Raw genomic sequence first — 23594 nt, 5'->3', positions numbered from 1 at the left:
TCTCCATGCTGCTGCCCTGCTGTTTGTCTCCTATCACAAGCCCCGCACATCTCTAAGCAGAGGCAAACCCAACTCATGCAAATGTTTGTGAAAGTGCTTAACCTTTCAGTCTGGCAGAGATCGCTTCCGTTTGGCCAAGACTGTTAGTTGGTGGGAACTGAGCAGATAACAGCAAGGGGGCCAGAAGCCCTAGGGACAGAAAGTCCACCTTGGCAGCACAACACACCAGCCCTTATGAACCCTCAGCTCCATTGAGCACTTTGCCACGCTACCTGCTGGATGCTGCACAGAGCACCCTCAGGGCACTCGGTATCTGGGATTATTCTGCGCCATCGCCCCACTCCTCGACGCCGGCGTTCAGATGGAGAGACTGTAACTCGAATCTTCGGTCTCTGTACAACATCCAAGTTGTATCCGTGAACTCTGAGCACTCTCCCTCCGCTGGAAGAGAAAAGCAGCCAATCTCACGCACCTATTATTCATTAGCTCTGTCACGCCCATGCTCCCACCCTTCCGTTTATGCCCATTCCTACCAGCCTGGCTTTTTCCAGAGTGCAGCACAACAAACAGATGCCACTGGTGCTGTAGCACCTGCCTGCCATGGCACACAGCCTCAGGGAAGGTGCAAGCACTCAGTCTTTGTACCTGAGAAAGCTTTTAGGTGGCTCTGCAAAAGTGATGTTGGGATCCGGAGTATATCTAAAGAGGGATCCTTCCAGCCTCCGCTCCTGGTCCCCGTACTTGATAGTGACTGGTAGCTCTGCAGACACATTGCTGGGACTCGTCTGACATGCCAACTGATCCTCTGTCATCTCAGAGAGGCTTGGAGAGACAAAAAAGAGAACAAAGGATTAAATACAGCCACCGCAGAGACAGGTTCTATAGTACTGTGCCTTGCTCCTTGCTGACAGCCCGTGAACGTGTTCCCATATTTTCCTAAATTTAATGGTGAAAACCCTGCAGGGCTCTGGGGCAGACTCGGGGCAGTGCACGGCCAGCACAGCACGGCAGGCTCTGATCTTACATGCGGCAAGGGAGGTCTCCAAGCAGGACGCTGATCTCACTAGGATGTCCAGTCAGCAGCTTTGAGCCCAGAAGGGTAAGGCAGGTTCCTCCTGCTTTGGGGCCCTGAGTTGGAACAATGGATTTCAGCTCCGGGTTCTAGAAGGGAAGAAAAAAAAAAAAAAAAAAGAGAGAGAGATGAGTGACCAGAACCTCACAAAATAAGGCAAGGAAAGAAAGTAGCAGTGATCTCCAGTGCTCTGAAAACACAAGCTATAGATTCCCAGTCACATGCAGTCATCAGCTAGGCTCCGGCTGCTACCTTGCTGTGAAATGGCACCAAGAGATGAGGGATCAACCACACTAGCAAGAAATGCGAAATCAGAGACTTGTCTTTCCACAATGCAAGAGGCAGACAGATGCTGCAGACAGCAGAGCTGTGAGCCTCACACACAAACCCTAGGATTAACAGTTCAAAGGGATTGTTCAGATCAGTAACTGGATTAATAACTCAAGTTAGGAAATACAAGGCAGCAAATAAATTGTCTGTTTGTCTAGTAGATGAAGAGATTACCAGCAGGGAGCCTTAAGAATTTGTCTTAAGGCCTGAGCTGCTAAACATGCTGTTAGGTCACCTGGAAAGGAGAAATGAAATTTGATAAATTATTCACAGTAATGATGACTTAGTCCCAGGAGGTGCAGAAAAAAAACAGAGGAACCAGGCAACAGAGTGGCACAAGTAAGTCGCTACTGATAAATGATAAATGAAAAACAAGATACATAAAATGAGAAGGAGCAGAAAGACTACAACAATGAAGCCAGCCCAGTTGTGAGCTTTGATATAGCTACTGCCCATTCAGGAGTGCTTTAGCACCTATAACAACTCTGTAAGCACAGAGCCCAATAAAAACACACCAAGCATTATGAATTCCTCGGAACGGAACTGAGAACTAAAAAAAATATATGATAGTACAAATTCCTGTTGCACTCACATCTTGAATGTAAGTATGCAGTTCTAATCACCCTGCCTCAAATGGTGATAACAGAACCAAAACAAAGAGCAATAACAAGCACAATCCAATATACAAAATGGTTTTATATAGCCAAAATGTAATAGCCTAAGACTTTTCAGACATCTTTCTTCTTCCCAAGGGAAATGGGAGACGTGCAACTTGGCAAATACAACTGTAAGTTGTAGAGCAAGGTTGAAATGTGAGTAATGCTATCTTAAAATTACTTAAATATTTCATAGTTGCTGTGTTTAAGAGATCAACAATTTATCAGAAAGGTGTTTAAGAAAGGTGTTTAAAAATAATAGGAAGCTTCTCCATACACCGGACTTACTGCCACCAGCTGCTGAAGGTCAGAAGTAAAAACTTTTCAAGCAGCAATTTGCAAATTAATAAAAGGAAGGTTGTACGTCTTAACAGGATGCTAAGTCACCAATAAAAATCTCCAAATCAGAGAAGTACCTAGTATTTTTCCTCTTTAAGTATTCAAGTTGCCACTGTCAAAAACCAAACCAAAACAAAAACACTAGACTACAGAATCCTTTGTACAACCCAGTATGTCTGTTCTTATAATCTTAGCAGTAGGGAAGAAAAACAAAGAAAACGGAACTAAAAGACCAGATAAATTGGATAAAAACACCAGCACCAAGTTTCTGATAGAGAGCCAGAAGTTCATGCAATTGGCAGCTCTTTAGCAGAAATACTGGAAGAATAGGGAGAGGTATAAAAGAAGCAATAGCCACATTACCTGATAGGTGAAAATATGCCCAGAAACTCCACGTCCTCCTCCAGGCACTTCCACCACCACGTGCCCAAATCTCTCCGTCCAGCTCCCGCCAGTGACACACACGATACTGCAGGACAATCCAAGAACAGCGTCACAGCACAGAAGAGAAAACGAGCTGTATCCTTTGCATCATGTTCTAAAACCACCTAGCAACCACAGCTCCCTTCTCTTTCAGCCTTATCACATGCTCAGAATATACCACCGAACGTGGAGAAACTCCTTTAAAAGCCAGTTTAGGTGCAGCAGAAAAAAGCAGGGGGCAGTTCCAAATGGGCCAGTTCTATCCAAGATCAATTCTTCAGGGACAGACAGGAGGAAGCCCACTATATCAGATGCACGAAGAGGCCAACAACTCTGCTACAGTCCAGAGTGATCAAACCAGTCACATCTGGAGCGACCTCAATCCACACATTAGCACTGTGCCTGATGCAGAAACAAAACTCAAGGCTGTAGGTCTAGCTGGTCTTCAGCCAGCAGCCTCTGGGATCTGCCAGCTCTCCCTGCGTGCACCACCCATTCTTCCCAGTCCCTTTTCCAGCCGTAATTTGGTATGGGAGATGCTGACAATGCAAAAAAATCAGGTTATACTTCTAACGTAGGATTCCTTGCTGCCCTGTTTGAGCACTGATTTACTCTCAGAAAAACTTTGCTCTGCAGCAGGCTTTTGCCAGATTCTCTATGCAGTAAGAGATTAATTTTGTCTGGGCCTTGCTCAGGAGTGGGTTCCAGGTTCACAGCTATATGCCCCCAAACAAAAAGGCTCAGAAATTTGAAGGGACTGGCAGGGAGCCAGTCCCAAGCTAGGACCTCGGGATGCCAGGTGACATACAGAACAAAGACAGTGCTACCCAAGAAAGATTACGCTCTAATTCTAGGATGAAAACAGAAAGCAGATGGATCCAGACAAACAAACAGCACAGACAGGACAACACTGCTCAACACAGCAGGCCACTTCCCAGCAGGATCTTACCTTGCTCCCAGGGGAAGGGTGCTACAGCTACTGCTACCATGGAATGGAAAAATGGGTTTGTGATAGCTCTGATGAGAGGTTACTCACAATTGCTCTGCTCTTCTCTCCTCATCTCCTGCTGGTTGCTTGGCTCCTCTGCCTCCCTTGTCCAAGGCTCCCACCTACCTGCCCTGCCATAGGCCAACTGTACAAATATTTCTTTCTTTGCTTCCTAGCCGTTCCAGTCACACCTCTGAACACCTGACTACACTTGAGTGTTATATGGTCCTTCCCTGACCAGACACACAACTACCCAATTCTCTTTATCACTGACATTAGCTGGATTCAGCAGGAACTCTTGCCCCTTCTCATCCTCTTTGTAGCCACTACTTTTACAGGCACCATGAGCTGCCAGGCCCTGCTAGCCAACAAAGCGTGGCACAGGGCCCAGCAGGACTCCCCTGTCAGTCCCTGGCTAAGAGGGCCCTTTCCTTGGACTTGTTCCTGGGAGGTGGAGGTCTGGCTAGCAAGTGAAGGAAAGCACCTTGGGGCATGCCCGCTCAAGCAGAGGCAAGGAACTGTGCTGTACCTCCAACCACGCATCCCCATCCTCATCCTGCGTTAACAAGGCCAGGATATTTCCCTGGCGGTGACACTTACAACAAGCCATGTCCTGTGCATTACTGAAAGAAAGCTGTGACAGAGACACCCACGAAACCGCAACTGAGCCCGTGACTCCCTGAGCTGGCTAGCTGTGTTCAGTACACAGCGGCACTGTTTGGTCGTTGCCTTGTACACAAACTTATCTCCCCAAGGTCACTGCCTGAATTACTAATCAGACAGCGACCTTACTCGGGGGCACTCCCTGGGGAATGGGCAAGGCTCGATACCTGCTACAGCAAAGGCAACGAAACCTCAGCCTGGTGTCAGCAGCCAAGGGAAAAGCCAGTGCCTGTCTCTGGGAGAAGGTTCACAGATACTCTACCTGCTAGAGATCTCATACTCTTGAGCATCTACGGCACAAGGAATTCCTGCAACAGTGACAGTTTCTGCAATGTCTTGATGTTTCTGCCCGAGGTTTGAGCCAGTGATGGTGATTCTAGTGCCACCTTCCACTGGTCCAGACAGGGGGTACACCTGCAAAGACACCCGCGCACGTGTAAATGTCACAGTATCTCAGACCTCCTCAGCCTGGTAACTGATCTACAGCACCGGGCCCTTCACAACTGCCCCACTGCAAACTCTGCCTGGCCTGGCCATTGCTTTGGATTCCCTTTGGTGACTGGGACTAGCACCAGGTTGCATCCTCAGAAGAAAGGCCATAAAGAACACCACAATCAGAGCTTTCTTTCCTATACCTCACCACTGCCAGCAGTTCCCCAGAGGGTACGAGTCCACTACAGACTTGTACAGGCAAGGACTGCCCTGCTTTGCCTTCTCATCACCATGCTGACCACTCCATAGGGCATCTCTACGGAAGAGTGGGAATGCACAAGCTGATAAATGTTACTGGTGTTGAAGCAGCAAGCACCATTACCCTCTCAGCATCAGTACGACAATGAATCACATGCTGCACAAACTTCAAAGCTCTGTCCCTCAGCAGCATCCAAGGTGAACTACGACAAGATGCAGCACATGGACGTTGTGTGCCACTGGAGGGAGGACAAGCTGACAGCAAAAGGGACACATGGCTACAGACACTTGTCATGTGGCAGTTAGCAAGAAACATTTAAAATAAACAGACAAAAATCATTAATCCCAGTAACCTGTCATGCCTTTCACATCCCTGCTGTGCCATTATCATTAGGTTTTGCCCTCCTTTACCCCAGGCTCAGTTGGGCCAACCTGGTTCAGGCTTTGGCTCAGAACAGTTGGGGGATCCAACTTGTGGACCCTTTCCAGCTTCTGAATGATTCAGCTCCTTCTGGCATGCCAGTTTCAGCTCACATGACATACAAATGCATCTTTCCCCAATGGTCTTAATGAGTACAATGAAAGCCCAGCACAAGTCTAGCATCCTCACACCACTGAGAGATCAGAGCAGAATAGGATTATCTTGCTCTTCAGATGGCCAATGTCCTGCTGAGCTGCACTGTTCACTCTGAGTTCACAGACCTCTGGTTTCAACTGGAGAATGCAGCCCTCCTTGCCCCAGGTGCAGTACACTAGTGAGCGGGTTACTCACAGAGTGAATGAGCGGTGCTGGACACAGGTCTTCTATCTCTTCCTTGCAGGAGCCCCTGAAGATGCAGCTGGGGTTGCTGCCACCACACCACACACAGTTGTACTTCGAGTCAGCTGTTTGGCAGCGGCTACAATCGGTGTGTCCCACGGAGCAGTTGTAAAAAGTCACTGCAAAAGAGAAACATTCAGAGGCATCTGAAAACAGCCCCTAAGGCACAGAATATCCCAGCACTTGGTGTCTTACAAAGAATCCCCTCCACCTCCCTTCTCTGTGAGAACTGATAGAACCGAGGCTGTATGTTTTCCTCAGTCCCCCTGTGATAGAACTACTACAGATGCAAAAAGCCTAAGCTGAGGATTCCTTGATTCCCTTTTATCCCACTTGCTGTCCCTGCAGAGTTGCATTCCTACCGTGGAGATCTGCAGCACTGTCCACTCGAAGGTGTCGTCGCCTCTGCACAAACACCACAGCGTTGAATTCGAGTTGAGGTGCTGCATAGCTGTACTGCGAAGACAAAGACCATCAAAGCAAAGGACTTAACGGAGGCACAAACAAGCCAGCTAAATAGGTTGCAAAAACAAAAACAAAATCAACATCCATCCTGCATAGAGCACTGGCAGGCACAGCCTGCCAATGTGTCCTGTGAACGCAGTCGAGGCAGCGTTGCTCAGGCAGTGGCAGCACAGACCTGTCCTCGCTGGCTCACTCAGGCACCATTTTGCTCTAGAAAGAGCAGCTGACATTGGTTCACCAGGAAGAACATTGAAAACAAGTGTGTGCTCGTGCCAATACTTGTCTAACTTTCTAAATGCATTCTGAAATGTCTGATTTCTAATTACAAGCCACCTGCTCAAAAAACTGCTCAAGCTGGCATTTCTGCAATTTCAGCTGAGCTGAAGATGTAGCATTATAATTGGTCTGCACGGCTTGTGTGTGCAAAAGCCTATGTTGTTCCTTCTCCCTTGGCTATACGAGATTGCGAACTAAAAATATCACCTCTGCTTGCAAATCTTGCCATATGGAAAAATCTACAGACAATCCAGAAATGTAAATTGCTGCTTTGATTGATTGCACCTGTTATTCTTAGAATCCACAGGCTAGCCTCTACCACCTCTACCACCAAGAAAAAAAACTGGCATTAATAGCATTTTTCTTTTCACAAAAGAACCACCGCTGCGGAAGTCACGACCCAGAAACTGCAGACAGCAGAGTCTCAAGCTATAGCAGAGGCTGCAGTGTCCTGGGAGGTTGCAACGAGTGGTGATTCTGAGCCAGCACCATTCTGTGCCACATCAAATGCAGCAACAGATCTTGGGGCTCAGGCTGCACAATCTTTCTGCAAACTGAAACACCAGTACTGCCAGGCAGCACCACCACAGAGCCCTATAGTGCTAAGTACTGTATAAATATTTTAGCAAAATATGCTCTTTTCCCCAGAGAGCTTGCCTCCTAGCCTGTCAGATAAACGAGCTGAGCAAAGCCAGTACCAGTGCAACCTGTGACACGGCATCACACATCCCAAGCACTCACCTGGTTCAGCTGGCAGGTGATATAACACAGGGACTGGTTTGTTTCTTCCCCTTCCACATAAGCATCCATCACCATTGTCCTCCCCTCCAAATTCAGGACACACTCATAGTCCCACTGCTGGTCCTACAGAGGAGAAGATTTATACAGCACCATTTCTTAATCACGTGGAGCTTCCTGCTACAGGACAGCAGGCTCCTGCCACTCCAATTCAGTGCCTTTTACCAAGTCTCTTACTGTGCAGGCAGCGTGCTCCAGTCATTCCCTTTGTTATGCCAATTCTATGCTGTATTTGAAGGCTCTCTACACTCTTACTGTCTCCATGTACAAAAAGAATCAAACCAACAAAAAACAAACACATAGAAGGGAGCACCACATGTATGTCAGTGTGGGGACAAGTCTCCACAGTAGGAAGCATTAAAGAAAAAACAGTGGGACTCTGAGGTTATGCCTATACAACTCTGAAACACTAGCTCAGAAACCAAGAGTTGAGTACACAGACTGAGGCGGTGCACCTCAAAAACACTAAGTGTATTTTTCTTCTCTCTCCTGTAAACCTTCCATTGAGTTGCTTGGGCACATTCTGTCAAAAAAAGGATATGCATCTGTAACTAGCTCTGCTGCTCTGAGCAGTGAAGTATATCAGGTTTAACATATAAAGTAACAATTAGTCTGTGGGCTGCATGTTCTGAGGCGGTTGTTTGTAAAAGGTTACTAAATCAGCCTTCTGTCTTAAGAAGCAAAGAATTTTTATCAGAGACACACCCAGAGAATGAAGCTTTCAAGGGCCGGTTTTCCCCATTGTGGAGGCTTCAGGTACGACAGGAATAGCCACCACATCAACATTACCAGGCCAGAAAGGAAAGGGAACAGATGACTTATCTTTAGCTTGTGGAGACACAAACAACCAGCAGAGATTCAGCAGGAAGTTACTCCAAGAACTACTATCTACAGTGTAGCACAGGTGCAACTTAATCCAAATACGTGCAGATTTCTGCAGCAGGTTGGTGCACACCTGTAGCCTCCCTTTCTCTGCACGCCCTCCTACCCACCAGTAAATCCAGCTACCTAATTTCTTATTCACAGAAGTCAGTCACTCCTCTGGCTATTTCTGCTAGAAAACAGGAAAAACCTCAGCAGCCTCACAACTGTTAGAATTATTTGTAGCAGTCCAGCGGACAGATTGCCCAAGCAGTGCCCTGCACTAACACATTTTGTCAATGCTGATGTGAAATAGCAGCTAACTACCTGGTAGAGGTGGAAGTTCTTTCCCAGCAGGGTTATCTTCCTTGCCACATTGACTGGAAACAGCGAAGATCCCTGGATTCCCTGCACACAGGGACAGGCACCAGGACCCCAGCTAAACTCTTCATTCTGAAAACAAACACATCTTTAGAGAGAGGCTTTCATACCTCTGATAGAGGAAATCAGAGAAAACAATAGGCAAACAGAGAAATAAAGCCCTGCCTGGGCAAAGAAACATCAGTGCTTCTTTACTATGAGTTACAGGAAAGCAATGCACAAGCCCAAAGTGGTGAACGGCAGAAAGCTGTGAATATGCTGGACATCACAGCAGCTGCCACCTTCAGGCCAGCAGCTGCCACCTTCAGGCCAGCAGCTTTTCTACAAGACCTGAGAATCTCCCACACGTTTTTCTTCCTCAGGCTGCCACTTCTCACCCTGCATTTACAGCAGTCACCTGCTACGTTCTCCAAGACCACTACCTCTCCTATGTGCTGAAATATTAGATCAGAAATATATATCTCAAAATTTCAAAGCATTACAGCCTTAAAATGCAGACTCTGAAGTCCAGCAACTTACCTCCTCCCAAAACCCAGGGGCATCATACTGATAGTCAAGGTCAGGGTGGAGGATCCTGGGTAAGTCAGGGACATCCCTCTCTGAAGAATCGCCATCACCCGACAGAAGAGTGGAAGCAGAGAAGGGAGACGTGTCATTCTCAGCCTGCAGCAAATCCATCCAGTCCTCTGTGTCCTGGAGCTCCGTGTCTTCCCCCAGCAGCCAGTCCGGGGGAGCTGACGGCGGGAGCTCTGAAGCAGGAATTTCGGTTCCCAGCAAACCAGGAGAGTCATCAGAGACAGCAGTCTCCCCTGGCACCTCGCTGGGGGGCTGGGGAGATGGGATGGCAGATGTCAGGGCTTCGGTGGTAGGAAAAGAATTTGGAGGCCACCTGAAGCTGGTGATGTGAGGGGAAGGCGTTACTGCTGGTGCGGTTGTGAGCAGAGGAGTAGCTACTGCAGTGGTGGGTGGGTCGGTGTGCCACGGCTCCTGGGCAGTGGCTGGCGCTACGGTGGGCAGGGCTGCGTGATCCCCGTTTTTGGACGGGCTGGTGAGGACAGAGGCAGCAGGAGAAGTTGTGTCTGGCAGAGTGACAGCAGGTTTGTCTGCTGGTGGTGGCAGGGGGGCTTCTGTGACAGCCTGGAGAGACGCTGCTTCGGTTGAAAGAGTTGAGGACGTGTAGCTGAAGGTTTCTGTAGGCTCAGTCATTGAATCCGAGGCTGCAGAGGGCGTGACGTGGTTGGGCTCTGTGGGGGATGCAGTGCTCAGTACCACACGCACAGGGGGAGTGATGGGTTTTGTGGCCACCACAGGGGCTATGGTAGAGGATTTGGTGAGGGGAGCTGCTGAAGAAGGAAACACGCTTGAAGTTGGCAGCTGGGCCTAGAGAAAAACAACATGGTGGGGTGAGAGGAAAGAAATAAGAAAAATGCAGAATAAAACCCAAGGAAGAAAAACACTCCATATTACACCCCATAGCAATGTTTCACAAGAGGCTGCTTCACCCCTGACGGACTGAGGAGACATACCCTTTCATTGTAGATAATGATTCCTTCCTCGCAGGCTGCCTTGTGGGTGCAGAGGTGCTGCTGGATGCACCAGTTACATCCCCAGGGACTGCTCACACACTTCTGGCACCTGGAAGAGTGGTAGAAAAGCAGCTGCTAAGATGACCCAGGACAGGACAGCCACCCTCCCTATAACTACAGACAAGAAAAAGCAGGTGCTCACGGTGCTGATTTCCATAGCAGGGCCACTGCAGCACAGTCATAGAAAGAGAAGTCCACAGAAGCAATGAAGATGTCATGGAAACGCACTACGAGCTTTATGGTGACATGATCTGAAAGCGAAAATAAAAATTTCTTAGAAATGGAGCCACTGTAAGACTGCCATACTGTTAAAAGACAGAGCATGCTTTAGGGAAGACACTTGGAGACAGATTCCCTTCCGTGCTGCCAGCATCTCAATCACTAGATTATGCTATGGACACTAAAAACTGGCTGGACAAGTTGCTCAGGAGTAGTTTATGACAGCTCTTGCCAACCCAGGGGAAGGAAGATGGCCCTGAAGATCCCTCCATCTTCGTTTGCCATCTATCGTCAGTGTTTCGTTTGCACTCCGCCATCACCTCCACTATCACGTATTAGAAGAAGAAGTGACATTCCAGGCTCAAAGCTGACTGACATCCTTTGTCATTCAAGGGAAAATTCATGTCATCCAAAGGAAAACATATGATTCTATGATTAAATACCGACAAAAGTTATTACATATTTTTTGACTCTTCTTGCCAGAAGTAAAGGGCTTCAACCCACATTCTTGTGAAATTTATTCAGTAATAAACATCTTTTGTAAATTTTTCAGACACGAAGAATTTTTCTGGCCCTAAATAAGCCAACCTTCTCTTCCTTTCCTCACTATTCTACGATTCTAAAACCCAACTCTTAGAACCAGCACACACTTCACGTACTGCTATCACCTTGAGATCTTTGTTTTATGTCCAGACTGAGAAGTGAGTCAGTGTAGGAGTTTACAAGACTTGTAATCTCACTTGCAATGACTGAAGGCTTATTTGCTTTAAACCTAGGTCTCATGTTAACTACAAGCTTCAGGACAGCCAGACTCTCTTTGGGAAAGAGATTATCATTGCTTTCTTATAGACCAAATAACTGCAGAGATGGTCATAACTACAGCTGATAGCATGAGTCCAAAGATGGTTTGCATATGACTACTAAAGAAGCCAGTTAATCTCGTTCCAGACAGATGCCCTCAACCCTAGAATTGAGCGCTAGGACTCTAAATCATAGGAGCACATTGCATGCTCTGCTGAACTCTAGGCGTTGCAATTTCTCCAAGACAATTTGCTATAAAAGTAGGTAATAAGAAGCTTGCCCATCGTTCCCCTCACAGGGTTCAGACCTCCTTTTGCAAGCAAGATTCATTTGCAAAAGTCTAGAATACAGCAAAATAGCTATCCTGTCTGGTGGAGGATCGGTCAGGCCTAAACTTGGTTCCTGATAGGATGACAAGTGAGACATTATGCTAGTAAAACAAGTGATGAGGTGTGTATGCAACCCCAGGATTAGGAGAGAAGGTGGGTATCAGACGCAGCTGAAGGCAGGAGTCACTTCAGTACCACCAACTCCCCCCGTTGTTATAAAGGTGACCGCATCTGGCAGTGGTGGAAGGGCTAACACCTCCCAGGATTTCAGGGTTATGACACCATATTTAGAAATATTCCTTTATCCAGAAAGCCCACTACTTCTACATGCCTACTTCTACAAAGCCTACTACTTCCCACGACTGCCAATGATGCCGTTCAGCAGTAGAGAAGACAAGGCTGAGCACTTGGAAGTTAAGAGCAAGACTTTCTGCTACCAATGTGGAGCTCATCAGCTTAAAATGACAGATGAGCTGGTACGCAACCTTTAAATCAAAGCTGAAAGAAGGCAAACATTTTACTGAGCTGGGAAAAGCATTTTAAACAGGAATGGGCAAGTACCAGTGCATGAGGCCCTAATGAGACCTCATTTAGAAAACAGTGTATCATTCTGGTTACCAGCTTCTGATTCATCTTAGTAGGGCACAGAAGTGCTGCAAAGAAGGGCTAGAAAGACAGTGAGAGAGAGAGAGAGAATGAGCTCAGAGCCTGAGTAATGAAAGGATATGAAGAGAAGGTTGGCACAGTTCACACAGCAAAACCCTGTGCTAAGAAGGCCTGACCATAGTTCATTGACCGGGAAAAGAGCTCCAGAAGCAGAACGACAGATGAGATCAAATGGATACAACCATCCAGGAATAAGTTTAAGCTACAAAATAGAAGCAATTTGCTCAGCTTCAGAGAAGCAACATTAAAATAACATAGGTAAAGCACTTAATAGTGAAAACTTGATTGTGGCTTTACCTATGCTGACATTTCCAGTTTAAATTCAAGTCAACATTTGCAGATCTAAATGGGGAAGCCAATCCTGCTCACTCTGCCCACAGTGGTAGTGCATGAAGCCTTCCCCTCTCTGTGCCTGACCACCCTGAGTGGAGACCTGGGTGGTTCATGCCAGGCAGTGTGAAAGCCAACAGACAAATACTGAAAAATCAAGGCGTTTCAGTTTGAACAGCTCAGCTAGCTGGGTTCTGCTGTCACATTACGTCCATGGAGATTGTTTCAGACCTATTAGCCAGCTGCATACTCGTATGGTAAATCTGTTTAGCTATTTAGGTGCATTATGTGGAATGCTTCCCGGGCGGCACCTGCCTTTTAATTTAGATGAACAATTTCTCTGAAGAGATCAGCTCATCAAAGCTGACACTGACAGGCTGGGCAAAATCCAATGCACAGGCTACAAACTGAGAACTTTCCAGGTGCTTCAGAGTGGCCAATTAGCAATATTTAGCCAGTTATTGTTCACAGTAATAGAAAGCTGTGTATTTTCTGAGGTTTTACTGCATTGCGGATTCATTTCTAATCTTTTTAAGGGCTGTGGGTTTCTTCTTGCCTTCCTTTACAGGTACTTCCTTCTCCCATTAATATGTGGATTTGAAAAGGTTTGTATTTTATTTGGTGAAAAAAAAAAAAAGAAAAAGGCAGTGTTTAAGAGTCCTCTCTCCAGATTTATGATAAAAGCTGCCAAGCCAGCCACCACTCTAGAGTACATTTTAGATCATATTCAGATTTGCATACAACCCTTCAAGAAGGATCTCCCTTCCAACTACCAGAATTTGGCATCGGAATCTGGCAACAGCCCAGAATAGCACAGGATGTGTGTGACACACAAGTAGCAAGCAAACAGATATTATGACAGAATGAAATGAACACCTGCTGACAGACCATGTACATTCATGGCTGTTAATCCTGGCACTCTGACGGACCCAAAACGTACTTTCTCTTGACAATGTTATCTGAGTTAACACGCTCCATTTAAAGCATTTCACTGACCTGCTCCTGCTGGCAAGGTTGGTGCTTGGCTGGGATCTGGCGAAGGACACATGATTCCTGACTCTGTCAGAACTGCTGGGCTTTCGTAATCTTCAAAGTAACACGAGTAGAATTCTTCCTCATGTAGAGAAGGTAAGTCTGAGATAGCCAGGAATATCTGCCAATTCAATAACATCCAGTAAATATCTTGCTCTCTAAACACATTCTTCTATTTCATCAAATTTCCTGGCTCTACTTTTTCAAAGCAAGAGCCCTATAAAGCAGTTATCTATACACACACCCATTTTCCTACAATACCTTCTAGGGCTTTCTGCTCTGTTCATCTCCTGCCATTCCCAAACTCAGCTTGGCATCCACCAAGCAATTAGCAATTTCCCTCCTTTGCTCAAGTCTCTAGCAGAAGACAGATTCTTGCCACCTCCTGACACAATGACAGCCTTCAACTACTGCAGTACCTTAGCTTTTCTGCCAGCTGATGCCAGACTGAAGCCATAACTTTGGGTAGCTCCTTGTAGATCTTCCTGACAGAAAGCGTCAGAAACACTCTGAACCCACAGACAGGGGCGCCTTATAGATATCAAGCCAAGGAAGGACCTCACCCAAGCAGCCATTAAATACTCCAGAATACCTAGTAACTTTCTATTAGCAGATAAGAACATTTAGATTTATAGGAAAAAATATATATATTTCCTGGGACAGCCAACTTCAGTTCCTTATGCGAGGCAGATGTGCGAGGCACAGCGACTCAGTAATCCCTACTGAAAGCAACGGGAAGACTCGTGGCCTCTCAAAGTTTGCAGGGGACTTTCTACATGCTCAAATGTCACAGAGAATCATCATTGCTCACATTTCTCTTTTCCTCTCTGCTGATATTGGCTGGAGTTAGTGACTGGACAGAGAGACACTGCTGTGTAGAGTTAAAGCTCCAGAGCCACTGCTCACTCAGCCTGGATCGCAAGCACTCAGAGCGACGGCTGCACCTGCGGAGAAATAGCAAGAAGCCCTGTGAGAGATCTGCACAGCCCTAGCAGGACATATGTTCAACTGCCAAGCTGACACTGGCTCTCTGAAGCCTTGCTAGAGTCTCAGGAAAGCTGCTACACAAGCCACGGAAGTTGCAGCCTCCCACCACCTTCCATAATGAAGGTGGAACTGTTGCCAGTGCGTACAGATGGGTAGGCACTTGTTGGGCTTCAAGGGCCATAAACCAGTTCCTGAGGCGTTCTGCAGGGAGACAGAGCCAGCAAGCAGACAGACGTGCTGGAATAAACCACATCTCGTTAAGCAACATCAGTAGGGGAGCAAGAAGTGAAAAAGTATGGAACACAAAAGTCACACCAGAAGAAGAGCTAAGTGAAATAAGGCAGTCTGAGCTGCAGTCAGACTAAAACCAGGCTGAAATCCACTAGACAGGAGCATCGTGAGCTGTGACCCAAGACCAAAAAGCAACTGACAAACACCCACGTGCAACTGTGACTGGTAGTGGTGTTTTAGGGAGGCAGAGTGAATTTGTGGGCCAAACATAACCCATGAAGGGGATAAAAATAAAATAAATCCAGGCACCCAGAGATATATGGAGACACAGACATAAGGAAGAGAGTAAGTGGAGATAATTCCTAAACACTGGTCCTCCAAAAACCTTGCAGGTGAGCAGGGATCTATCTTACCGTCCCTGAAGGACACACCAGCCACAGTAAGGATCTTTCACTGCCAGACAGGATTCGCAGTCCAAGTAGAGAGAACACTCCAGTATGGGAACCTTTACCACCTGGAGAAAGAAATCTATGAAAACACAGCACACAAAAAGCAGGCCCCAGGTCTATGGCTTCTTCTGCCTAGTTAGCAAGTCCCATTGTTGACATACTCACTGAAACTCATGCTAATTCCCAACACTGCATAAAACTAAATAAAAAAGGAAGACATTTCCAGAGCCCATCTGGATTCCTGTTTTATACGTTGACGAAGTACACTTGAACATCAATCTCTACTGAGACAATGAAACACACAGTGCATTGCTGTAGCATTACCCATGACAATTCTTGCAATCGATGACTTTATGTAGTCATCTATATAAAGGCCTCTGATAGCAATAGCACCTGCCCTATTGCCCAGCCCTACCTGGCAGATCTATCATTCTGACTGGAAGCGGACAAGATGCCTGACTGATGTGGAACGAAACCTTGTGCTGCCTGGGGTAAGCTAGACTTGCAGCACACTTCTGCTTTAACTACTATTCTTGCTGATTTCAGCCTCTTGCTTTCTCTTTAATCAGGTACTACACTTCAGCTAGCATGCTCTCAGTTACTTTAAAATCTCTCTTAATCCTTGACCTATTGCTTTTGCTAAGTATATCGAGTAATTTGCATTTTTTTGTAACTGACAGAATAATTACTTTTAAGGATATACTTCAGATTTCCCTAATCTTCTTCCACCCACAGATTTCAACTCCTCCTTTGAAGTGTTGCAAAATTTGAGTATCTCAAAATGCACATGGCGGGGGTGGGTAAAGGGAAGCAGTGGTTTTCCAGCACACTCTCGTTTTTAATTTGTTCTTTCCTTCAGACAGAGTAACTCAAGGGTTGCTTTCCTTTTGCTAGGAGGATCCTTTTCTTTCTTGCTCAAGAAGCTGATCTGAGTGTTGTACAAATCCTCTCAAATAACGTATCCATAGCTGGATTTTCTACTCAGCAGACACCAGTGTGTACCAGCAGCCTGAGAAATCACAATGCCTCTTCTCCTCCTGCTGCCACCGGGCACAAAGAGAACTACAGAAGACAGAAGATGGAAAGGTGCCTTGCGTGGTTCCTTACACAGCTTGAGCTAATCTGCAAGACTTATCACGCCATCGCTGCCGATACAACTGATACAAGTCAGCCTGACCAATTTATGGAAACACATGTGCAAACGGGCCGTGCTTTAAGGTAACAAGACTTCCTCCACCCTTCCTACAGGCTTTTGCAGAAGGCCAGGCCCCAGCCCTATAAGCCAGGCTGGCAGGCAGCTGCTACCCAGCACACATCTAGCTATACACACCATTCCTCTGCCTCCTTCATCACTCTTTTCAGCAGTTTGTCTGGACCTCAAATTCTTTCAAGGCCTCCGTGGAAGGGATTTAATTGCTCTTACCATTGACTGGGTCATGACGAAGAGGTTCTCCTGCAGCTGGTCGAACAGCAGGTCTCCACTCACCACGCTGTTTAATTGGATAGGTAAAGAAGCGTATATATGTGCATCTCCCATTGCTCCTAAGTACACCTGCAAGAGAGTCACAGTGGTATGCAGGCGAAGGATCAGAATAGGAGTGGGAGACATGTCTAATGTCAGTTGGAACCAGGATTCTGTGCAAGGATTTCAACCTCCTACCAAAATCTCAGTGCAGTGACTTCAGCAGCACGAAGCACGTGCCCAGCAAGACCTGCGGCAGCCGCATCAGATGCGCCAGCCCTGATGCTGGCTCAGTGCAGACGTAACCAAAGGCAGTATGACAACTGTTTTGGGGCATTTACATTCTCAATGGTCAGTGCATACGGCGTGAGAAGAGACCATCTGATAGTAATGAACTTTAGTAGGCAAGGAATTGGTGGACAAGTGAAGCTGCCTTTCCTGCCCCCTCCGCCTGAGCATCCCTGATCTGTTTTACCCTCTTTGCTTCCTGTTGCATCCAGATCATACCTTGTGCAGTCTCCCTCTGCTGTCTCCCAGAAATACGATGGTGTGGCCATCTTCCACATTCACCGCCACAGCTGTCAGTCGGGCATCTGTTTTCTCCAGGAGGGGGGCTGCTTCCAAGGGTACCCGGCTGGCCATGGGGCTGGGAGTGTGGTCAGAGCCGCAGGGGTATGCATACAGGGTGTCCTTTTGGGGGAGAGAAAAAAACAGGAAAATCAGTACAAAAGAAAACCAAGGAACATTATCACATTTCACACTTCTCACCATCCTTTTCCACCCAAATTCCTCAAACAGATGCCCCAGCAGTGAATTTAGCTTTGACTAAGAGTAGAAAACAACTTCTAATAATTAGTTTAGGTACATTGGCTGTTTGTACCTTTACAGAATCCTGCAGACACTTCAGCTAAGTCCATTCAGCATAACGAACACATCGGTAATGAAATGCATCAAAACTCTACTAAATAGTCAACTTTAAAGTTCTCCAGAAAGCATTACTGCTATACACTGCCGTGACAACTTCGGGGAAGACTTGTATTTTTCAGAAATGCACAGGATGAGAATTGCTGGTTCTGGTGCAAAAGGGAACCAACTGCCTAGTCAGAAGCACTGCCAACAGTTAGCACCGTCTTGTTGTATTCCCCACAAATTTCAGGTCTGAAGTAGACTCCCCAAGTATCAGGACGTACGTAAATACAGGCAGGAACACAGCCTGCTCCAAAGATCTTACACATTAAACCTGCAGGGTGCAGGCGGCTAGATAGAGACCCACAAAAAGACAAAACAAGTCATCTCCGCACACTGCTTCAATTCTTCCGAGCTATGTTAGATTACTGAAAATTAACTCCACAGCACTGTGCAAAAACAGACAGCCTTCTGTTCCAGTTAGCTCCCCCCCAGCCTAACCAAACCGTCTGGTACTGAATTCTAAAGGAAAGAGAATAAGAGCTGCCAACTTATTTACTGGTTGTATGTGCCAACTTGTTTACTATTTGTATGTGTAGAAAGAAGATATTCCATTATGCTTCCTCTTTTTTTCCCTAAATAACAAACCCGCTCAGCACCAGGCAGAGGAGCTGGCCCCGCCACGGGTCAAAGTAAAATTGGAGGAGAATAGAATATTTCTGTATTTCTAAAAACTTGACTGCTTCCAGGAGGAAATAAAAATGACCAGGAGCTTTTGACGAAGTCTATGGAAATTCCACAGTAAGATATGTAGCCTGCTGACTTGTGTTCATTCCCAAGCGCATTACTATCGTAACAGGTAAGCAGAGGTGTGACGCAGCAGTGCCACCCAGGAAACCATGTAAGTTAGACCAGCACCAGTTGGGTTCTGATGTTTTATTGCCTCCCTTTCAAACACTAATTCAACCAATTTTCTGCGTACTAGGTGTGAGGCTCTGACTTAAAGCCTCAGAGTAGGTTGTGACTTTTTAATAATCGTTAGCTTTTCCCCTCCTCTAAGCTACCATTTGTTTTTAGTGACATATTTTTCTCATCATCTCTGTTGCTCGATTCTTAAGCTTCTTCCAATCACCTCCTGCTACTTTCAAGATTTTATTTCTCCAGTTGTCCAGTCCCTGTAAGCTTTAATAGGAAGAGAGCCATAGCCAAATTTCCACACTCAAAAGCATCAAGCCTTTATTCTGAATGGGACTCTAGGTATCTTTTGAAAGCTTTGTATCAATTTAGACAAATGTTGGAGCCTAACAACCCTACTACTTGAGGCTGATTTTTACAAAGTGTGCTTAAAAAAATGGATACAAGGCAGAAATAGTTGCAGCCCGTTTGTGCTCAGCACTGCTGCTGCCCATGCGTGATGCCAAGGGCAAGTCACTTCACACATCGCAGTTATCTGCTATATAACAACGTGACTTGTGCGAGCTTCCCCAGTGCTGGCACAGCCTGCCCGCGGCCTCACCAGGGCCGTCTGCAGCACAGTTAATCACAGTCAAGAGCTGAAACTTGTTCCATGCCACGGGATTAAGACCATGATAATTGTATAAAGTGCTTATATAAATTTACATAGAAGCTCCCTGAATTGTTGTCAGCGAATAACATCTTGGCAGTGCAGCAGAAAAGACACTACAGGGATCGCCCAGCATCCCACTGTGACGCAGCACGTCTGGAGTGCCCCGAGTGAAGCTGCTGTCGTGAATTTTGGTGTGTGCTTCCTACATCTCATTCATGAGAAGTGACGATGGGACAAACCTGTATGGATGCATGGCGAGGACTGAAAGCTCGGTGCGAAAGGACAAGTTGCATATCTTGAAAACTACACCCAGAGAAGATAGGGAGCCTTGTCAAGCCTTGCAGGAACCTGTTTCGCACGCCCAGTTATCAAGGCACTAACAGCATCTACGTAGTCTGCATCCTGAGACTAATGGAAAACTGTATATACTTTCAGATCGCCAGCAAACTAGAACAAATGAGCTGGTTCTGAAATTCTTACAAAATACAGTTCTGAAATTCTTATAGAAATGAGCATTTTTCCAGTTGAAGAGACTGTACTGTAAAACTCAGTGTCCAGCCTCTCCTGTTGCCCTAAAAATAAGGAGGCAGTGCTAACTGGGGAAAAGGGCACACCTTGTGCACAGGCTGGTTTGGAGGCAGAAAAACGTGAAATTAATTAGCATTATTCTCATATAAAGCAGAAGCTGCCGCTATTGAAACTGAGTTAAAACCGCTCCTGCATAAAATGTTCATTGACAGCCGCTTCCACTCAGCCCTGAATGGAGCGGGCTGGAGCTGGCACAGCCCCTCGCGTGTTGTTAGATGCAATCTTAACGACAACCGCTACCGGGTACTGAATGGGGAAGGATAAAGTTTGTTAGGGCATTTACATATCATTGGCCACACTTGTTAGTAAGATGCTATAGTTTAGTCAGCCCGCTAGCGCCAAGCTGCGCAGCTGGGACCCTGCGATCGCGCGCCAAGGAATCACGCAGCAAAGACTGGCTTCTTCTCCCACCCCGTGCACCCACTTCCCCACCAGATCGTATGGTGCACGGGGACTCCACGTCCTGCTGAATGAAGGATTTTCTAAGCTGCTCACCACACTTTGACATCAACTCCGCCAAACTGCCCTAAACCCGTGACAACTCCTTTCATGCTGGCCCGCAGGGGACAGATGGGACACGGCTAAGAGACAGTGAAGGCAGGACATCGAGTCCCAGGCAGTCTCTCGCTTCCCAGCTCTTACATATCCCTCCTGACCTTACATTTGTCCTGCTCCGAGTCTGCTCTTTACCCTTCTGCTGTCCCACAAGTATTCTACAGTCTGCTTTAGCTGCCAAACGGAAAACCATAATTTCAAAACTGGTTTTGGACCGCACATCCAATTCCAGAGATTTCCATAACTCCGCGGTACCACTTTGCGGGAGGCTGGGAAGAGGAAGGTATCTGGACAGCCTGTTCTGGAGAAGAAAGAGAAGAAAACATGCTGTTCTGCTAGGGACCAGCAACGCCCTCGGTGAAAACAGGTTACTCACAAGCACAGAGCCTCACGCCGGGACACTGCACCCAGCACTGCCCCCGGAGAACACTGCTGGTCTATGTCTGTGTCACTGTCCCCAGTGTCACGGCACCAGCCAGCGTGGCTGACAAACTGCAAGGATTCAGGGTCACAGCCAAGTTTCAGTTCACATTTTTATCCTTCAACATCCCGTCATGCCTTTGCCGTAGAATTTAAAAGTTTTGTCTGTGCAGAGCATAATCATTTTCTTACTGCTCTGGAGAAGAACCAGGTCGGGAAAAAGCTCTCCTTGGGCACAACATTTTGCAGGACTAATGAAGTCTATAGGAAGTCAGGATTCTGTTGACTCTTTCTTTTAGTTATGCCCTTTGTAAGAAGGTGTTGGAAGATGCACCTCACCCTAAGCAACAGCACACCCCTTTAACGCCCCTCCCTGACTCACAAGTGCTCACACACATTCTCTCCTTTCCTTCCCTGCAGCATAGACCAGGACATGAAGATATTAAGAGCAACGTGAACTGTAGCTTCAGCACACACCAGATGCCTTCCCCACTGCCACGCACAGCTTGCCTCCCTTTGCCAGCAACCCTGCCCATGTGTCCCTGCAGCAGGGACGAGACAGACCTGAATTGGGAGCAACGGTTCTTGCATCGCCTTGCTGCAGCAGCAAAGAAACAGTGAGCCCAGAGGGTTTTAACCCATGCAGATTTCATCACACGTCTGTGGGAAATGGACTTACTCCAGGAACACAAAGCAACCCAAAGACTGCACTGCAGACTTTTCTTTACCCTGGCAAAGGTGCAAAGCAACTTACCGCTGGCAGCTGGACGCAGTTGGAACTGACATCGTATTCGATGTATGCCACTTCTGTGCCTTCTTCTGATTTCCCGTCCCTCATGTAGCACACGTCCCTAGTCCAGTTGGTCAGGCGATCCACCTCCTCCATCGCATAGATGCAGAGCGCGGACTCCTCGCTCAGTTTGCCAGAAGAAGCCTGCCAGGCAGAGAAGGCTGCAAACAGCACTTCTCCGTCAGTGTCCAGCTGCCCCTGGGCCAGGTCCGTCCCCGGCCGGGTGACGTAGGCTGCCTGCAGGAGGCTGTAGGTATTGGCTTGGCTCTGGCACAGCAGGGGTAGCTCCACGTACGAGTAATAATGGGAGTCATCCAGGCAGATCCGCGAGATGTAGGTCTTGTACTCGCGCGACTGAGACTTGAGGTCCCGGCGGTAGAAGAGGAAATAGACGCTGGAACGATACGTGAAGGATTTAATGAAATGGTGGTTGTACTCGGAGAGCCGGCCCACGGCCAGTTTAGCTGTTTCTTCATAGGAGAAAATGGAGTGAGAGTCTGTTGCTTGGATATCCCCGCCGTGGGCCCTGAGGTTTCGGGTAGTGATGGGAGGAATCCCCCCTCCGACTCCTCGGCTCGTGTACCCTCGTCCCACAAAGAGCAAGGGGACCTCATCCTTCGAGTAGGCCACGAGTCCCACGGTGGTGATATTGGGGTCGTTGGCAGCAACGTACTGAGTGTCGCCAGGGCTCTCCGGTCGGAAGAGGACGTGGTCGATGGACGTGAGGCTCCTCTTCTCACAGATTCCCTGGTGCACGCTGCCGCACACGATGAGCTCCTTCTGCACCGCGTTCACCAGCAGCAGCTTGTTGTGATTGTCGGTGTGGTGTGCCTGAGGGCACTCCAGCCTCGAGACTGGGGGGAGGCAATCTTTACTGTCCAGAACCGGCCCGGTTTGAACCACGTTCTTCATCAGCAGGTCAGATGTCAGCTGGAAGAGAAAGTTGGTAGCCCCCAGGTAAATGGTGCCAGACTCCAAGTCCATGGACAGGTGGAGGAATTTCGTAGCATTGCGCGAGAACGTGACGTACTGCAGTCCCCTCGGGATTGCCGCTCCCAGGAAACAGAGAACAGGAAGGAAGAACGTTCCCAGAGGCATGGTAAACGCTCTGCAAGAGAGGAAAAGCTGTTATAACTCCTCTGAAACCAGAAGCCCAGGACATGTACTAAACCCACCGAACAAACAGCACAAAGCATAGACTCATCAGTCTGGGGAGGTAACCCAGGGAGGAAGGTTCTATCTATGCTGTGACAGAACGCGTTTCAAACACTGAACTGAAATCACCACTCTTTTGCCATCAGAAATCGCAGGACATTTAACCAGACTCCTTCACAACTCTTCCCAATGATGCTGTATTGGAAGTTCTCCAGGGCAGGACCACATTCCTACACCATCCCGTACACCGTATGCATTGTTAACGAGCAGCACCGCAGGAAAACAAACCGCCGTCCAAGACAAACACAACCTGCAGGACCATTGTTTAAATAAGCTGTAGCTGGGATCCGATTCAGAGAAAACCAACAACCCCTTTGTTCTGTGTTTGATCTAACGTGAAGCCTATATTTCGAGAAAACAAAATAGTTAATCCTTCTTCTCTTCCTCATCACGCTTATGGCTATCAGCAGCCTCCTCTGGGTCTGCGGCTCTGTCACCAGTGTGTGGGACGGGACCTTCCTGTGCCATCGCTGTGCTGAGCACCGTGCATGCAAGCAGGATCGCTGTGCTGGTGCCAGGATGAGGCCTCCAGAGAGCCACTCACAGCAGCTCCCAGCCACCTGGGCAGTGTGGGCATTACACAGACCTGGGGAAGTCAGACCTCTGGTGCTTCTCTTCAGAGTATCTTCGTGGCCCACCCACGCCGCGCCACAGGTGGGAACAACCGTCCTGCATAGCACAGCACAGAGAACCCCACAG

General features: G+C 47.4%; 1 protein-coding gene across 5 annotated transcripts in view; it reads right to left on the bottom strand.

The window, feature by feature from the left end:
* Window positions 1-23594, bottom strand: part of PLXNB1 (plexin B1) — a 76190-nt gene that overhangs the window by 15449 nt on the left and 37147 nt on the right. For all 5 annotated transcript variants that reach the window (XM_083796099.1, XM_083796097.1, XM_083796100.1 and 2 more), the window contains exons 3-20: window positions 21645-22788; window positions 17362-17544; window positions 16816-16944; window positions 15357-15457; window positions 14537-14669; window positions 13690-13846; window positions 10491-10599; window positions 10289-10397; window positions 9282-10142; window positions 8709-8834; window positions 7464-7586; window positions 6344-6437; window positions 5934-6100; window positions 4734-4885; window positions 2761-2866; window positions 1025-1161; window positions 646-822; window positions 273-441 (exon numbers count right to left, since the gene is read on the bottom strand). In XM_083796099.1, coding sequence (XP_083652225.1) covers window positions 273-441; window positions 646-822; window positions 1025-1161; window positions 2761-2866; window positions 4734-4885; window positions 5934-6100; window positions 6344-6437; window positions 7464-7586; window positions 8709-8834; window positions 9282-10142; window positions 10289-10397; window positions 10491-10599; window positions 13690-13846; window positions 14537-14669; window positions 15357-15457; window positions 16816-16944; window positions 17362-17544; window positions 21645-22778 — 4167 coding nt within the window. In that variant the 5' untranslated portion in view covers window positions 22779-22788. The remainder of the gene's footprint in view (window positions 1-272; window positions 442-645; window positions 823-1024; window positions 1162-2760; window positions 2867-4733; window positions 4886-5933; window positions 6101-6343; window positions 6438-7463; window positions 7587-8708; window positions 8835-9281; window positions 10143-10288; window positions 10398-10490; window positions 10600-13689; window positions 13847-14536; window positions 14670-15356; window positions 15458-16815; window positions 16945-17361; window positions 17545-21644; window positions 22789-23594) is intronic.

Source organism: Anser anser, assembly GCF_964211835.1.
Source record: "Anser anser genome assembly, chromosome: 12".
Lineage (NCBI taxonomy): Eukaryota > Metazoa > Chordata > Aves > Anseriformes > Anatidae > Anser > Anser anser.
Note: the sequence above shows the minus strand (reverse complement) of the source record. Positions and strands in the feature narration are given on the sequence as shown.